At 49.4% G+C, this 17281-nt stretch overlaps 1 protein-coding gene across 1 annotated transcript in view; it reads left to right on the forward strand.

Annotated features, from left to right (window-relative positions):
• MYO5C (myosin VC) overlaps nt 1-17281 on the forward strand; it is a 94057-nt gene that overhangs the window by 49071 nt on the left and 27705 nt on the right. The window contains exons 18-30 of the mRNA XM_054715632.1: nt 314-411; nt 1258-1344; nt 1821-1932; nt 2601-2812; nt 5461-5626; nt 6263-6409; nt 7827-7991; nt 9484-9577; nt 11380-11443; nt 13711-13891; nt 15870-15963; nt 16283-16346; nt 16432-16512. Coding sequence (XP_054571607.1) covers nt 314-411; nt 1258-1344; nt 1821-1932; nt 2601-2812; nt 5461-5626; nt 6263-6409; nt 7827-7991; nt 9484-9577; nt 11380-11443; nt 13711-13891; nt 15870-15963; nt 16283-16346; nt 16432-16512 — 1565 coding nt within the window. The remainder of the gene's footprint in view (nt 1-313; nt 412-1257; nt 1345-1820; nt 1933-2600; nt 2813-5460; nt 5627-6262; nt 6410-7826; nt 7992-9483; nt 9578-11379; nt 11444-13710; nt 13892-15869; nt 15964-16282; nt 16347-16431; nt 16513-17281) is intronic.

Below are 17281 nucleotides of genomic sequence, written 5' to 3' on the forward strand. Positions count from 1 at the left end.
CTCAAATGCAAAGAAAAGCAGTAGTTCCCCGTGGTCGCACCTCAGCCTCCGAGGGCACACACCTGGGCAAACCGCATATTTGCACAGGAGCGTGACTTACCACACTTCCTGCTGTGTGGGAATGTGGGACAGAGCGGTGTTCCGTCCAGGGCGGTAGGACACGCTGATAACCGCAGTCATGGGTTGAAAGCTTTCATAATAGATGTTTAGCATGAAGTTAACTTTTCCTCTTTACTTACCAAGGTGGGGCCTTTTTTTGCCGCGATGTAAGCATTCCCTTTCAGCACATTTGTCGTCTGACTCTGTCTCCTAGTTCCGCAGCTCTCTGTCCTTGCTCATGGAGACCCTCAACGCGACCACGCCCCACTACGTTCGCTGCATCAAGCCAAACGATGAGAAATTGCCCTTTGAGTAAGTGCTCTCACGTGGCAGAGTGTTTCCGTCATAATATTGGAGAGTGTGCCCAAAATTGTCTTGAACTTTACTGTTTCTGATTCAAAACGATCCTGCCCTGTACACATAATGTTAGCACAACCCCTGTGGCCGAGCCCCTTATCTCCCGCATGAAGCAAAGTGGCGAGAGGTGAAGGAACAGTCTGCACTTGAAGTTTATGCAACCGAGAAAGCCCGAGTGTGTTCCTTGGTTCTGGAAGACTGTGTGTGTTTAAAGGAGAAAGGCTGAAGGAGGGGCCACAGTTTCACGCTCTGACATGGCAGGAGACATGAGACTTTCCTCTGGGGCCCCGGGAAAGGGCTCCAGACCTGTGAGTGGGAGGTCTCGAGTCCCTCTTAGCTGATGGAGCCGAGGGCTGGCTGAGGGGAGGTGCTGTCCCGGAGGTGGTGGATGTGGTCAGCAGAGGGTCAGACCAAGGCAGAGGGCTGCCTGCTGGGTGTCTCGTAAAGGGAACTCAGGCATCAAACGAGCATTTGGACAAGGTCAGCTTGAACATTCCTTCCACTCTTGTCATTCGAAGCTCAACCCAGTGGTGTTTCCCCATAAGGCCTTCTCCCTGTCGCCTACATCAGAACCAGCCGCTCCTTTCTCTGTGTCCTCAGCTTCCTGAACTTTGTCACAGAGGTGCCATTTTCATTTGACATCAACAAACCCTCATTAACTATCTGCTGTGTGTGGCATGTGGGCTACAGAGACGGCCCTGCTCCCTGGGAGCTCCCGGTCAGGGCAGCTCTGCTGCACTACTCACGGGCACGATCGTCCACGATGATGGCTTAACGCCTTGTAAAATCCTCTTCTTTAAGGTTTGACTCCAAGAGGATTGTCCAGCAGCTGCGAGCCTGCGGCGTCCTGGAAACTATTCGCATCAGTGCGCAGAGCTACCCATCCCGGTATGCGGTCTGTCCTTGTTTCGGGGGAAGGTGCCCAACTTCAGGTCTGTGCTGAGAACCGAGGGAGTGTTGGTCACATACTTTTGTAAGATGCTCCCAAGTTTTGTCCCACTGTGCTAGGCCAGAACAGGGTGATAGGCAGGCAGTGCGGGGGGCGGAGGGGAGAGGTGGTGAGAGGGGGGGCAGTTGCCATCACCACCACCCCATCCCCCACCTCAGCTGCTGCCGAGGGTCACCCGTGGCCTCCCAGTGCCTTGGAAAGGGAGTGGGGATGGGGAGAGGACATTGTTGGAACTGAGCATTAATAAAATCAGTCCAGGTGTAGACAGATGTGCTCCGCATGAGATTTGGGTGGTGTCCCAGCTGGGAGGTGGGTCAGAGGTCAGGGCCATCACCCCAGAACAGACTGCACCAGCAGTGTCAGGTGACACGCTCCCTGTCTGGCACGCCTTCTTACATCCACTTTGACTTTCCAGGTGGACGTACATCGAGTTCTACAGTCGCTATGGTATCCTCATGGCCAAGCAAGAGCTTTCGTTGGGTGATAAAAAGGAGGTCTGCAAGGTGGTTTTACACAGGCTCATCCAGGTCAGGTTCGCTCACCTAGAGTCGCGGGCTCAGACCAAGAAGCGTGTCTCCCAAACGCGTTTCCTCGTCTTTGCCTCAGTCTCTGGACTGTGATTGTCATGGGTGGCTAAGAGGAAAGAAGATGTGCCCTAAGCCTGTATGCGCTAAGGAGGTCAGAGCAGTGGGCTCATGGGCATCAGCTCCTGGCAGCAGGAGTCTCCTTTAGGGACCCACATTCCAACCTTGGCTTCTCCCAGTGTCCTCCTGTCCGGCTTTGTTCGCCCACATCCTGGGGATCTTCCATGGGCCTGGTTTATGTTGCACAGTCCACCAGACGGTCACCGAGCCAGGGTTCCAGACGGGGCCCTCGGTGTGGGTTTAGATTATTGCCGAAGCAGTGAGTTATGATGGAAAAGAGATAGGGAAGGAGTCGTGACGGTCAGGAAGGGGGTCAGAGAGGAGCCAAAATGAAGACAGAAACCAAGCCTTTCCCGGTGCCTGTGCCTCTTCGTGGACAAACAAGTCAAAATATAAATTTCTAGATCATGATCAGAGTTTTTCTGCTTTATGTCGAAGAACAAAAATGTAAACATATCAATGTTTTGGGCATCTTTGAATCTCTAAACACCTTTTCCAAATACTGTAGAAAATCTGAAAAGATTTTGTTTCTGATTATTTTTCTCTTCCAGGATTCTAATCAGTACCAGTTTGGTAAAACCAAAATTTTCTTCAGAGCAGGACAAGTGGCTTATTTAGAGAAACTCCGATTGGATAAACTGAGGCAGGGTTGTATTGTGATACAAAAGCACGTCCGTGGCTGGCTCCAGAGGAAAAAATTCCTCCGCGAGAGACAAGCCGCCCTGACCATCCAGCAGTACTTCCGGGGGCAGCACACCGTCAGGTAGGTGGGAGCCAAGGAGGCGTGTGCAGTTGTGCAGCTTTCTTTGCTGGTCTCGTCCGGGAGGGGGAGGGGCCTGTCAAGGACAAAAGACCTTTCTCGTGGGACTCAGGGTGCATGTCCCTGAGGTGGCCATAAGCCTCCAGATGAGAAGGGTGTGTCCCTCAGGGCAGGTGGTGCTGACTCAGCCCGCTGTCCCCATGTGGGACAGGTGACAACCAAGACCCAGAAGAGAGGAAGCCCCAGTCAGGGTGTCTCGGAGGAGGTCAGAATTCCCCATGAGACTGGGCCCCTCGCCTGTGAGAATTGAAAATGCCTAGGAAGGCTAGGGTCTTGGTGAAGCCCCTGAGTAAAGACGCCATAATAGCCACTGACCAGCCTACCGGCAGAGGACAGGAGGCAGAGCACACCTGAGGGGACTGACGGGGAGGCCCTGCCAGCAAACGCAGAGCCCTCGGGCAAGGCTACGTGGTGGCCCACGGGGATGGCTGAGCACAGGGCAGTCCCACCAGCCATGCCCGTCCCACCCTCCTTGGGAGCTCCCAAGAGGCCATGTTGGGCTGGCCAGTGAGGCCTGTCCCCAAACTGCACCGTGTGCTTCCATGTGTGTAGCACGGCTCGCTCCCTGGCTCGCTCCCGGGCATGCCCTAGGATAGTTGCAAAAGCAGGGGTGTCACTGAGCCTGACCTCTTCCTGCGCTTCTCCACGTGGTTGGTGCACCACCACCTTCATCTCAGCCCGCCCCAGACCGGACTTGCCATCACAGCCCACGTGCCCCAGGCAACCGGCTTACACGCACGTGCAGCCAGGCTCGCCCTCCTGAGCTTCTTAGTTCAGTTAACAACGGCAGCCTCCAGGGCAGGAAACCCTAGACTTATCTTCTTCCCCAAGAGTGTGCTCCCTTTTCAGTCGGGAATCACAAAGCCTGACTATATTCCACGCACCCTTCACTTGCCTCTGTGTCGGTCCCGCTCGTCCCATTCCATCATCACTTCCTTACACCCTTAGAGCATATTCCTTCACCTGCCGCCTTTCTCTTCATCTTCCTAATGCAGGGCCTGATCCAGCCACTGCCCTGCTCCTGTTCTGCATGCCTCCAGCAGCCCCTCTTTCCTACCTAAGAGTATTCAATCTTTTTATTTTTATTTTTTAAAATATGTTTTTATTGATTTCAGAGAGGAAGGGAGAGGGAGAGAGAGATAGAAACATCAATGATGAGAGAGAATCATTGATTGGCTGCCTCCTGCATGCCCCACACTGGGGATCGAGCCCACAACCCAGGCATGTACCCTGACTGAGAATCGAACTGGTTCATAGGTTGATGCTCAACCACTGAGCCACACTGACTGGGCAGCATTCAATCTTTGCTATGGCCTGGATGCATTCATAAGAATAGAAGCTCCGTGAGGACAAGGACCATACTTGTCTGGTTCCCATTACATCCATACTAGGACCCAGCATAGTGGCTGTCACATAGTAGATGTCCAATATATATATTTCAACTAGAGGCCCAGTGCATGAATTCGGGTGGGGTCCCTTGGCCTGGCCGGCGATCAGGGCTGATGGGGGCCAATTGGGGCGATCAGGGCCAATCAGGGCCGGCTGGCCAGGGGGAGGGACCGCAGGAGGTTGGCTGGCTGCAGGAGGTTGGCTGTGGGAGCGCACTGACCACCAGAGGGCAGATCCTGAGTTGAGCGTCTGCCCCTTGGTGGTCAGTGTGTCGTCAGGTCGACTGGTCATAAAGGTTGCTTAGGCTTTTATATATATAGATATATATTTTAATAACAAATGGTTTCCATCTGTTTTTCTAACCTCATTGACTACTAATTTTCTCCATGTATCTCATATTCTAGCAATTTTAGACAGAGTCTCTTTTTCTGAACATTCCAGCACTGCTAGGCCTCCAGTGTGAAATGCTTTTCCAACCTTTGCTGTCTACAGCCTTTTCCATCAAGGGCTGGCTCGCAGATCAGCCCTTTCCAAGCAGTTCAGTAAGATCTCGCTTACGGATCTTTTAGCAGTCATTCTATTTCTCTCATATCCCACTTGGCCACTTATAAGTCTGGTTCACAAGGTGGTAAATCCTGAAGGTAAGCTTTGTCGTCTTCTCCAGTCCTTTGGATAGAAGTCGACAAATGTGTTCTGTGAGAGCTGTTGGGGCCCTGCCGTTTCTCTCAGTTATTCACCTCTGCTGTGTAGCATGACATCAGGCACAGGGAATATTGTAAAGCATAGGCATGGTGTGTTCCTGTAAACCCTGACCATCACAGGTGGACAGCTGCAGGCTTGGCCCTGAGGCCCTGGTTTGCCACCCACTCCCTGATCTAGAGCCTTCAGCCCAATGGCCCACAGAATGAATAAACAGGTGAAGGAGCAAGAGCAATGCCAAGGCACGGTTTTGTTGCTGCCGTCCCTGTGGGCATGAAGGAGACGAGTGTGAAGTTCCTCATGCCTGGAGCCAGCATATTCAGATCAGGGTGAAAGGGGAGATAGTAATGACTGATCTCAATCTGGCATTACAATAAACCACTCACAGAGCATAATGTGTAGATTTGCAAAACATGTGACTATTCCTTAGTAGGAAAGAGTGCACGCTGTAGAAGCCAGTGCTCTGTGGGTAACAGGTTGACTCCCCATTCTTCTTAACCAAGGAAAGCTGTGACCGCGGCGGCCTTGAAAGAGGCCTGGGCAGCCATCATCATCCAGAAGCACTGCCGTGGGTACCTTGTCCGCAGTCTGTACCAGCTGATCCGTGTGGCCACCATCACCATCCAGGCCTACACCCGAGGATGCCTGGCCCGGAGGAGGTATCGCAAGGTGCGGCCGGGACCACAGGCTTCCCCAGAGCTCGTGTTATTTTTCATCAGCAGTACTGGCATATCTTGCTCTTCACAGATATTGTGGGGATTTTTAATATATAAATTGAAGGTTTGTGGCAACTCTGTGTTGAGCAAGTCGATCAGCACCATTTTTCCAACAGACTCAGGTGATGGGTAGCATTGTTTAGCAATAAAGTATTTTTTATTGTTATGTGCTTTTTTAGACATAATACTACTACACACGTAATAGACTACACTATAGTGTACATAAACTTTTACATACCCTGGGAAACCCAACAATTCATGATACTCACTTCACTGCGATATTCACTTTATTTCGGTTTCTGGAACTGAGCCACAGTACCTCTGAGGTGTGCCTAGAGTGAGATAGTGTTTCTGCATGAAGACCTTCCTAGAGCAGGAAGCTCTGGTATGTGAATGTCCAGACATGGCTGCTACAGGTGGGATTTGGCTATTGTTTCAAAGTCTGTTGTTGGTCCCTATGGGTGGATTAGAAGAAGTCCATATTTTGCACTGTGGGAACATTGTGGTAGTTGCACCTCCCAACATTGGAGGCGTTGATGAGAGAAAGAATGGCGAGCCAGTTTGCATTTCACAAAATCTTGTTTTAAAGATGCTGGAGGAACACAAGGCTGTGATCCTTCAGAAATATGCGAGGGCCTGGCTGGCCCGGCGCAGGTTCCAGAGCATCCGACGGTTCGTGCTCAACATTCAGCTCACGTACAGGGTCCAGCGCCTGCAGAAAAAGCTAGAAGATCAGGTAGGTATTCCTAATGGATCTTTCATACTTACTTTTTCCAATAGATGTATTTTGTCCTGGCCAGTTCCTTAGCTATGCAGTCAAATTTATACTCATGCCAGAATGTTCACATGGACCCTGAGCTGGGAAACAGAAGCACAGTTTAAAGGGCTGCTGCATATGGTCGTGCAGGTTGTACACTGCACAGGGCAGCTGCCCAGAAGGGCCGGTGGGGCTGAAACCCAGCCTGGTTCTGCTTGCCAACCCATGTGTTCTGGCACAGAGATGGGCTGCCTGGAGGCAGGGGTGCCTTTTTTAATTTGCACAGAGCTGCTGTCTGGGTGCCAAGCCAGGCTCCCTCAGGGAGTTCTTGGCTCAGAGGAGCTTCCATTTCCTAATCTGCCTGAAGGTCCATCTGGCCTAGCTGCAGCCCTGCCTAGTGTGAGAAGACTCCCCGTGCCATTCCCACTGCTCTCCGCCCGTGGGCAGGGGCTGTGCAATATGCAGCGTCCAGGCCTATGGAGCTCACTCCTGGGCTGCCTCCGTTTATACTGAGAGTCTCCTGAGGTGAACTTTCAATGTAGCCTTAACTGTACCATGAGGATCCTTAATGAATGGATCAGAGTGCAAGCAAATACACTTGACATTTTGATGCAGTTTCCCCTATTGCTCTGCTGTGTGACAGGCCTGTGTTATGTGGCTTGTGCAGAACATCGCACCACGTTCAAGGTGTTGGCCAAGCTGGTTTCCACTGAGTTGTCTCCCCTGGGCTTGCAGATGGCCATCTCCTCACCATGTCTTTATAGATAGATAGATAGATAGATAGATAGATAGATTGATTGATTTTAGAGAGGAAGGGAGAGGGAGAGAGATAGAAACATCAACGATGAGAGAGATTCACTGATTGGCCGCCTCCTGCACACCCCATACTAGGGATCGAGCTGGCAACCCGGCATGTGCCCTGACCGGGAATCGAACCGAGACCTCCTCCCTTCCTTCTGTGTGTGTCTGTGTCCCGATCTCCTCTTCTTATAAAAACACCAGTCATACTGAATTAGGTCCACCACATGGCCTCGTTTTACCGTAATTGTGTTTAAAGTCAGTCACATTCTGAAGTGCTGGGTATTAGGACTTCACCATGTGATTTGGGGGACTGGGGAACCCGATTCAGCCCACACCACGAGAGTTGCCTGGTGCTCTGGGATTAGACCGGCCCCACAGAAAAAGAGCCCCACCAGCTCAGGAACATGAACCGACCAGCGCTGCCTCGCTGTTTTCACTGGGACGAGGATGCTCATCCACGTCCTCACAATGATAAACGCGGCCAACGAAACTGAACCTCTGAGAGACTTAGATGCCGTGTTAAAGGCTGTGAGAAGCCAAGGGAACGGCTTCTTTATTTGGGATAAACCCCTGAGCACCTGCTGTTCTTCTCTAGAACAGAGAGAACCACGGGCTGGTGGAGAAGGTGACCAGCCTGGCTGCCGCTCGGGCCGGTGACGTGGAGAAGATTCAGAAACTGGAATCGGAACTGGACAGGGCAGCTGCCCACAGGCGCAACTATGAGGAGAAGGGGCAGAGATACAAGGCTGCCGTGGAAGAGGTCGGTGCTGGTTGTGATTGGCGATGGCTGTGAGTCTTCCCATGGGCGGGACCTCAGCGTGTGTCCCCACAGAGTGCCCGCTGTCAGAGGGGCCTCCCTCTCAGAGGACAGAGGGCAGAGCCGAGTCTAGGGAAGAAACACAATATGACGTTGCCTCTTCCTTTCGACTTTTGTCAAGAGACGAAGGCCAAGAAGGAGCCCTGCGGCTGCTTCCCCCTCTGCCAGGACCATCTTGGTCCCCTGTTGCTGGCCCATCTGGTGTGAGCCCTGGGCACCTCACCCAGAACAGCAGCGCAGAGCTCGGGCCGGGGGGTGGGGGGGAGCGGGCGGGGGCGGGGGGGAGGGTGTCAGAAGAGCTGTAAAAATCCAGTGTCCCTGCTCTAAAGCTTGTCTTTGCTGCTGTCTGGCTGGGTGGCCTTAAGTTGCCCTCACCCTCTCTGAACTTGAGTTCCTCGTATGTAAAACAGAAATGACAAAAGGTGACTTGGCAGCATTGTTGCGAAGATGAAATTTTCAGGTGAAATTGTTTAGCTAAATGCCTGTCACAGAGCCCTGCACAAGCATGAGCTGTTTTTTGTTTGTTTTTTTTTAATATATTTTATTGATTTCTTACAGAGAGGAAGGGAGAGGGATAGAGAGTTAGAAACATCGATGAGAGAGAAACATCCATCAGCTGCCTCCTGCACACCCCCTACTGGGGATGTGCCCGCAACCAAGGTACATGCCCTTGACCGGAATCGAACCTGAGACCCTTCAGTCCGCAGGCCGACGCTCTATCCACTGAGCCAAACCGGTTTCGGCTGAGCTGGTATTTTCTAACGAGGTGTCCTTATTCTCATCCATCCTCCTGCACTTTTCAAAGTCCTCAGCACCCAAGGTTGTGGCAGCCTGGAGTCCTGGGCATCTCTCTGCCTCCCCAAGGCCTGTGCCTGGCTGCTGGCACTGCTCACACTGCCGGTCACCAACCATCCATCAGCGCCTTCAGCTGCCAGCCCGGCAGACACTTGACCAAGAAGAGCTAAAATAGTAGAACTTACATCACAATCACACAGCCTGCCTTCCTGGGTCATAACACTCTCAAAATGTGAATCCACAGTATGTTACAAATAATTTACATCACATTAAATAGATAAACACCCTGTGTGTTGAGAAGCTCAAGAAAAGGATAGAGAAGACTCCTTGACATGTGAGGTGACCTTGGTTTGGTCTGGCGCCTTGATCTTAGCCCTTGCAGGCTAGGAACTGGTGTCTGCTTGCAGTCACCTGGAGCCCTTGCATGCAAAAGTAAATGCAGTGTGATGCCATGCGCTGATGCTGGCTGCTATCCACGGATAGAATGTGTGTGTGTGTGTGTGTGTGTGTGTGTGTGTGTGTGTACACATGCATACATACATACACATACACATGCACACATACTATTTTCACCAAGTAGGACAATGGTGACAAAACTTAAAATGAGGTTTTCCAAAAAGTTTTTGCTTCCCTTTGCTAGAAATTGGCAAAGCTTCAGAAGCATAATTCGGAGCTGGAAGTACAAAAAGAGCAGATACAGCGGAAGCTTCAGGAGCAGACTGAAGAGCTGAAAGGTAAAGCCCACGGCAACCTGATTCATCCACCCATGCGTTCGCTTGTCCAGTCATCCTGGAATAGCTATTGGCAGTGAACCGCGTTTTAGGCAGCATCGGGAGTCTCTGGTGTATACTTAGTATAACAAGAACGTTGTTGCTCCACATAAAATAACTATATTTAAATTGTGGTAACATTACCCTATAGATTCATCTGTTTATTTCCATCTTTGTCAGACAGCACAGCAATCCCTGTCTCAGCCCCTCCCTGGGCCACTTGCAAGGTACAGATGTTTGGCCATAAGCCTGGAGCCTTTTCCTCACAGGTGGAAAAGGATGTGTGTCTGTGTGTGTGCATGGGTGTGCTGTGGGGGGTGGTTAGGATAATGTTGGAGTCGTGTTTGTTGTTTGTCAAGGATTTGCAGTCAGATTGCATAACTGTCCACCTTACTTGATCTAAGGGGTACCCTGGCCCTGAACCAAGGGTATGCTTACCTCATGAGCCACAGCACCCCCAGGCTATCAGGCACAGATGCTTGGTGCCTGATCACCCCCAACTGCTCCCCTCCGCCAGCCTGCTTGCCCCCAACTGCCCCCCTGCTGGCCTGATTGGTCCCCAACTGCCCCCACTGCCAGCCTGCTCGCCTCCAACTGGCCCCCCTTGCCAGCCTGCTTGCCCCCAACTGCCCTCCCCTCCTGGCCTGATCGCCCCTAACTGCCTCTGCCTTGGCCCCGCCACCATGACTTTGTCCGGAAGGACATCCGGAAGGTCTCCCAGTCTAATTAGCATATTACCCTTTTATTAGTTTAGATAGACATGCTGGCTTCTAAATTTAACCTTAGGCATCTTCCCTCGTGTTTTCTGGCTGACTCATGATGTTCTAAAGTAATCATTTGATTCAGGGACATTTGACACTGCACTGGACAAACTATTAAACTGTTGACTTTTTTTTTAAACCAAATAATTTCGAGGATTGTAATTGTCACTTCATCCCTGGGCTCCCCTCTGGGACAGGACTCAGAAACCAGGCAAAACTCAAGAATGAGGTGTCAGCTAAGTACAAATAGGGACACCAGGCTCTGATGGGCTGCATCTGTCATCCTGCTCCTATTTTGAAAGGCACCTGTCGTTTGTGGACATGCTGGGGTCGTGGGATTGTCATGGCCAGAGGCTGTCCGGACCCCATGCTACCTTAACCTGCAGTCTGTGTTAGAGACCCCGGATTTAAATGAAGACATTTTATTATTTTCTTGGTTATCATGAATGACTGGTTTCAGTCAAGGTGCCCCCCAGGTCACTTGGCAAGGTCTGGACACATTTTTAATTGTCACAAGTGGAGAAGGTGCCGCTGGATTCTAGTGAGAAGAGGCCTGGGATGCTGCTCAATATCCTACAGTGCACAGGGAGCCCCCCCCCCCAACCCCCCACATTAAAGAATTACCTCCCTTAAAGTACCATAATGCTAAGATTGAGAAACCCTATCATAAATTGATCATTTTCTCCCCAAAGGGTTTCTGTTTACTTGTAATAAAAATATTTATTATCTCAAAGCCAATATGCCTAATTTTAATCAAACAAATGATATTCAGACCAATAAAAGTAATATAAATGAAACTAGATTTCAATATGACAAATTTGTGAGGATTATTATTTTGAACCCCCGGGACCTGTATTTCTAGTTTATAAAAGTGACAGTTACACTCGTTGTCCTATTAGGAATAAATACCCCATGACTGTTCTTGCATTCACACTTTCTTAAATAAGATGTGAAGCAATCCAGGCATTGGTGTGCATTATGTCAAAAAGCGTTGTCTTTTCACAGGGAAAATGGATGACCTCACCAAGCAGCTCTTCGAGGACGTGCAAAAAGAAGAACGACAAAGAATGTATGAACCATGGGTTGCCTTACAACTGCCGCTGTCTCTCTCTGCTGTTTTCTACTTTGCTTCTTGGCTTGCAGAGAGCAGGTCACAGGCACAGGAGAGCGGGGTGTGCATATTTGTAGGCAGTGAAGACGTGGAGGTTTGCGAGAGCGAATGCCCTCCCTGTGCACCTTGCAGACACTGCCCGGGTTCTGCAGTGTGAGCAGGGGACCCTGGGAATTTCTTGATTTTCCCTTTTTTGCCAAGACAGTGAGGAGTTCAGACACTGCCACCCTTTCAACTTCCATGAAGCCTAAGAAGATTATTGCCTAGGAAATACACCTCCCTCTCTCCCCGCTCCTGTTACACCTGTTCATGTGACTCTTGTCCCACACAGTAAGGGATATGAAACCCTCACAGAAACCAAGGCAGCTCCCTATGACCTTGTCAATATCAAACCCTTTACTAATCTCCAATCTGGGCTCCCTTCTCTTAAGAAGTCAACTGAAAGGTTTTAGATCTCAAAGTAGGGATGCGGGGCAAGGTGTTGGGAAGAAATGGAACATTCTTGGCATCCAGGGTGTAGGGGGCTAGGAGGCTCAGGGCTGCCTGGGGTGGTAGGATATGCAACCTCCTCATGCAGTTAGTCAGTAGCCTGGGTCTGGGTGAGGAGGAGGATGCCAAAAAGTTAGGGGAGGGAGTGTCACTGAAGAGTCCAAAGAGCTAACGAAGTGTCTCATGACCCTGCATCGGTTTTAAAATAGGGATATTTGATTCTACCTTGGAAAATCTATTTTTCAAAGAACTTACAACTCTAGGAGAGGAGTTCGGTTTTTGGACCCTCACTGTGTACTGGGGCCACTTGGGAGTGACCATTGCAAGCAGGGGGCTGGGAGAGCCAGGCTGAGGCCAGGTCACCTTGAGCTCTTTGTAAACCTCATCAGCACTCACCTGTAGCTCCGTCTGGTCCCTGGTCAGCTGACGGGGGACATCTTGGCCATGGTCACAATGCTACAGCGGCGCAAAGAAGCCCACAGTGTGTGGGAACACACCGCCTCATTTAGGCTACAAATTTAAGATTGTTTTTACATGTGACTGCCGGCTGCAGTCTGCTTCTTCAAAGGTATTTTGCTGGCCTCTTAGGAGTACTGCGGGGTTTTTTTCGTTTTGTTTTTTTAATATATTTTTACTGACTTCAGAGAGAGGAAGGGAGAGGGAGAGAGAGATAGAAACATCAATGATAACAGAGAATCATTGATTAGCTGCCTCCTGCACGACCCTTTCTGGGGATCGAGCCCACAACCCAGGCATGTGCTCTGACCAGGAATCGAACTGTGACCTCCTGTTTCATAGGTCTACATTCAACTGCTGAGCCACGCCGGCCAGGCAACTGTATGTGTGTGTGTGTGTTGGCGGGGGGCAGGGGGGGGCGGGGGGGATTAAAAACCTGAAAACAAAGTTTATATTTTTGATAATATCTATAAAAGGAAATGAAACAAAAAACCTATTGGGAATGTGACTCTCTTCCTCAGGGATTTTCCTTTCGTGCTATAAAAGCAAGTCATAAAATAAACCCGTTGACAGTTTAGCAAGTAGAATGATAACTCATAAACTCATAGAGCCCCTAGGTCTGCTTCAGTTCTGACTGGGCTGCTGTGGACTGTGTTGGCTGGTTTAGGTCATGGATCTCTCTTCAGTTATTTTCTTGGTCACTCTTCCCATATTTAATTGAGCAACCATCTCACGAGGAATTGGGTTTTCATGGAAGTTGGGGCACCTGAATTTGCTGAACCTTATTCTAGAATCTTTGAAGGGCTGGATGGTTTGACATATTAAATGACTGCGCTAACTTGGGTAGGACCAGGCCAGAGCCCTCCAGGATCCTTGGGACTTGGCAGGGGCCAGGACTTGGCTGAATGTGCCAAGGTCTTTGCCGAGGGAAGTGGCCCCTCCAAGGGGGCCACATGGAACTGGGATGGCTTTGGGAATACAATGCCCCAAACACCACTGAGACTTTAAGTTCAACCTCCCGTGCTGTGTTTCCTCTGTGTGGGACCGTGTTAGCCCCACACTTCTCAGATCAGAAAGTGTAAGAAGCTTCCTTACCCTAAGGGGACAGGAAACAGTCAGCTAAAAATAAGGCCATTATTATGGGAACTGTCACAATAGATCCTAATTAACTTGTCTCCTCCTTTCTGGAGTCTCCTCTTATTTTCAAAATGATGTATCGTTCTAACTCAGGGTAAAGACTTTAGAGACAATTCTGAATTATTTTTCCTTTTGCTGCCTAGTCTTCTTGAAAAAAGCTTTGAACTGAAAACACAAGACTATGAGAAGCAGATGTGCTCTTTGAAAGAAGAAATCAAAGCTCTCAAGGATGAGAAAGTGCAACTGCAGCACCAGCTGGAGGAGGAGCGGGCCACCTCAGGTGGCCTGCAGGGGGAGGTGGCCCGGCTGAGCCAGCAGGCCAAGGTAGAGGCTTCCGCTTCCCCAGCTCCCTCTGAGTCAGGTCACTGCACAGGGTGTGTGTGGGGGTGGGGGGTGGGGTGAAGGGGGAGCAGCTTTACTTTCCCACAGGATCAGACAGCGAAATGCAAATGCATGTGTGAAGCCAGAAGCGAAAGGACCCTGATTGCTTCAGTTCCTCCCAGTATAAACTCCCAGCCACCTCTGATTTAGCAATAATGGCTTTTCCTACTGTAAAGGTCAGCTCTCCTTTTTAAAATTGCATTTACATAAAGTTACACAAATATCTTGACCTAGAGAATACGTCCAAATTAAATTATAAATGGACATGAGCTCTTACACAATCCATCATGGTGTCATCCTATATAATAAAAGGCTAATATGCAAATTGTCCCCTCAACTGGGAATTCATGCACCAGGCCTCTAGTGTAACTATAAATGCCTGTATTAAAATTACATTGCCGTACTGTCAGAATCTTACATTTTAAACTGTTAAAAGCAACTCTCACAAAAGCAATGATGCAGGCTTGGACAGTCAGGCTTTACTGGAATTCCTTCCCTGCCAGAATGTTCCTGTGTTCTTAAATGCAAAACATGTCTCTGCAAGGTTGGAAAGTTTTTAAGCTTCCACTGAATATGTGAAACACATGTTAGTAGATGTTTGTGAAGATTTTGCAAATATTCTCTGATTGTCATGGAAGAGCCATGCGTGGTTTAGAAGAGCTCCAGGAATCACCCCGGACTTGCCTGTGAACTCCACAGTGGAGTTGTCTGTACTCTCTGTGCCCTGGGCCCCTGATGCTTAAAGTGGGGGGTGGGACCACCCAGCCCTGTGACTGCCTCACTCTCAGCAGTCACATGAGACGGCTGCCCCTCTGGGAGTCAGGACGTCTGGCTACGGTCTGCATCTTGGGAAATCATGTGGCTACACTTGGAGTAAGGCACCGATATTTGTCACTTCCTCTTTGATAACGAAAACTCTGGTCCAGACTCTCCGTGTGGCAATTAGTCTCATTTGCAAGTTAAGTAAATGTATCATCATGAAGTTATCTGTGTTATAATCCATCTATATAAATACACTTATAACTTACAACAATGACTGAAACATTACAGAAAGCGGGGCTTTCAGATTGGATAGTCCTGGGGCCCCATCAATTTGCCGTATGATCCTGAACATGCCGTTTACTCTATGCAGCTTCAGTTTTCTAACCTATAAAAGTCACCCTACTCACCCTATGGGCCTGTTTTAAGGAAGAGGTTGTGTATGTAAAATGACCAGCAAATGTCAATGTGATCTCCTTTCCCACGCCCTGTAGAAACAGGAGTTGTATGCAGGCCTTAAACACTTGGACTAACTGAGAAAATGTCAGCGAGGGCTTAGTCACCTCTGCATAGCCCCCAAAGCTGCAAGCACAAACCTGACATCCTTGCTCAAGCTGAGCCGATCGGTGAAAGAGGCAGGATACAGCCTCCCCCTCACAACCAGGGCTGCCCCTCAGGGGACCCCGGCACGTCCCATGGCCACCCCCCAAATCCTGGGTGCGCCTGGCTCTGCCGCTGCACCACTCTTAAACCCAGCTGGAGCCCAAACCCACACTTCGCAACGTGGCGGCCTTGCCCACATCCAAGATTTCAAACTGCAGTGAAAGAGAATCAGCCCCTTTGAATTTCCTTCTCTGGGCTCTCCTTCCTCCCCACCCCACCAAAGCTTGTAGTAATTAGTCATTGTTTCCCTTTAAGTAGGGAAACCAATTCTGTTGATACAACCGAGTAGATCTGGAAATAATTAACAGTATTTTGGGGCAGTTAAACATGTATCAAGGCCACGCTGTATGTATGGGCAGGGATGGTTTAACAAGAGTTTAGCTAAGAAGCAGCAGTGAGGACACCCTGCATGGGGAGACGGTGCTGTAAGAGTGTTCCCTCTGTCTGATAAAAATTACAATAGCTCTTTTTTCTTCACCTGGTCATTGCTGTGATTCAGACAATCTCTGAGTTTGAAAAGGAGATAGAGCTACTTCAGACACAGAAGATAGACGTGGAAAAACATGTGCAGTCACAAAAGCGGGAAATGAGAGGTAAGAAAACCACGAGGCACCGAGCCCATGGGTGCAAACTGAATGTATCATAAGTGTCACTGGTAAGGAAATGCTCCTTTGACTGGCATGAGGCTGGTTGGTTAGCTGGTTGGTTGGATATATGGCAAGCTGAATAGCTGGTTGGCTCCATAGCTAGTTGGTTGGTTGGTTGGATAGCTGGTGGGTTAAATAGCTGGTCAGTTTCTTAGCTGAGGGAATGGTTAGCTGAAGACTCTGTGAAGGTAACTGGGCCCTAGAAAAAGAGCGGGAGAAATCAGGCAAGAACGTAATTTATACCAGCTCTGTCTTTTCCTCTCAGAAAAGATGTCGGAGATCACCAAGCAACTTCTAGAAAGCTATGACATTGCAGATGTGAGAAGCAGGTAATCATTTTTGCATTATCAAACATTTAGAAACGTGTAACACATGAGAGAGACGATAGACTTTCTTACCCTCCTTATTTTCCAGGCTGTCTGTGGAAGATTTGGAGCATTTAAATGAGGATGGAGAACTTTGGTTTGCTTATGAAGGACTAAAGAAAGCAACCCGGTGAGGAATTCCCCCAGGGTTCCTTTTTTCCCCAGAGATAATAGATGATTGGAAAGTGAAAAGTTTATCTTACATAGACTTGATACATAAAATAAATTTCTTACAGTAGAATGATCTAATAATCACTGGAAATATTTCTTTGAGAATTAAGTAATTGGTAAAAAAAGTACACTCTTTATGGGATAAAATGCTGAGTGATAAAACTCATAACCTATACAATAAAACTGATTATATCAAACTAGAGGCCCAGTGCGCAAAAATTCATGTACTCAGGGGGGTCCCTCAGCCCGGCCTGTGCCCTCTTGCAGTCTGGGACCCCTCGGGGATGTCCACCTGCCAGCTTAGGCCCGCTCCCTGGGGGATCATCCTCTGGTAGCCCAGGAGCCCTCAGGGGATGTCCGACTGCAGCTTGCGGAGAGTGGGCCTAAGCCGCAGTCGGACATCCTTAGCGCTGCCGAGGAGGTGGGAGAGTTTCCTGCCACTGCCGCTGTGCTTGCAGCCACCAGCCCAGCTTGTGGCTGAGCGGAGCACCCCCTATGGGAGCGCACTGACCACCAGGGGGCAGCTCCTGCCTTGAGCATCTGCCCCCTGGTGGCCAGTGCAGGCCATAGCAACTGGTCATTCCCAGTTGTTCTGCTGTTAGGGTCAATTTGCATATTACCCTTTTATTATATAGGATTGGTTTTGACAAATGTATAATGAAATGTATCTTTACCATTATTGCATCATACAGACATTTTTTAAACTATTAGAATAAAAATATAACTTT

This window comes from Eptesicus fuscus, chromosome 5 (genome assembly GCF_027574615.1).
Source record: "Eptesicus fuscus isolate TK198812 chromosome 5, DD_ASM_mEF_20220401, whole genome shotgun sequence".
NCBI lineage: Eukaryota > Metazoa > Chordata > Mammalia > Chiroptera > Vespertilionidae > Eptesicus > Eptesicus fuscus.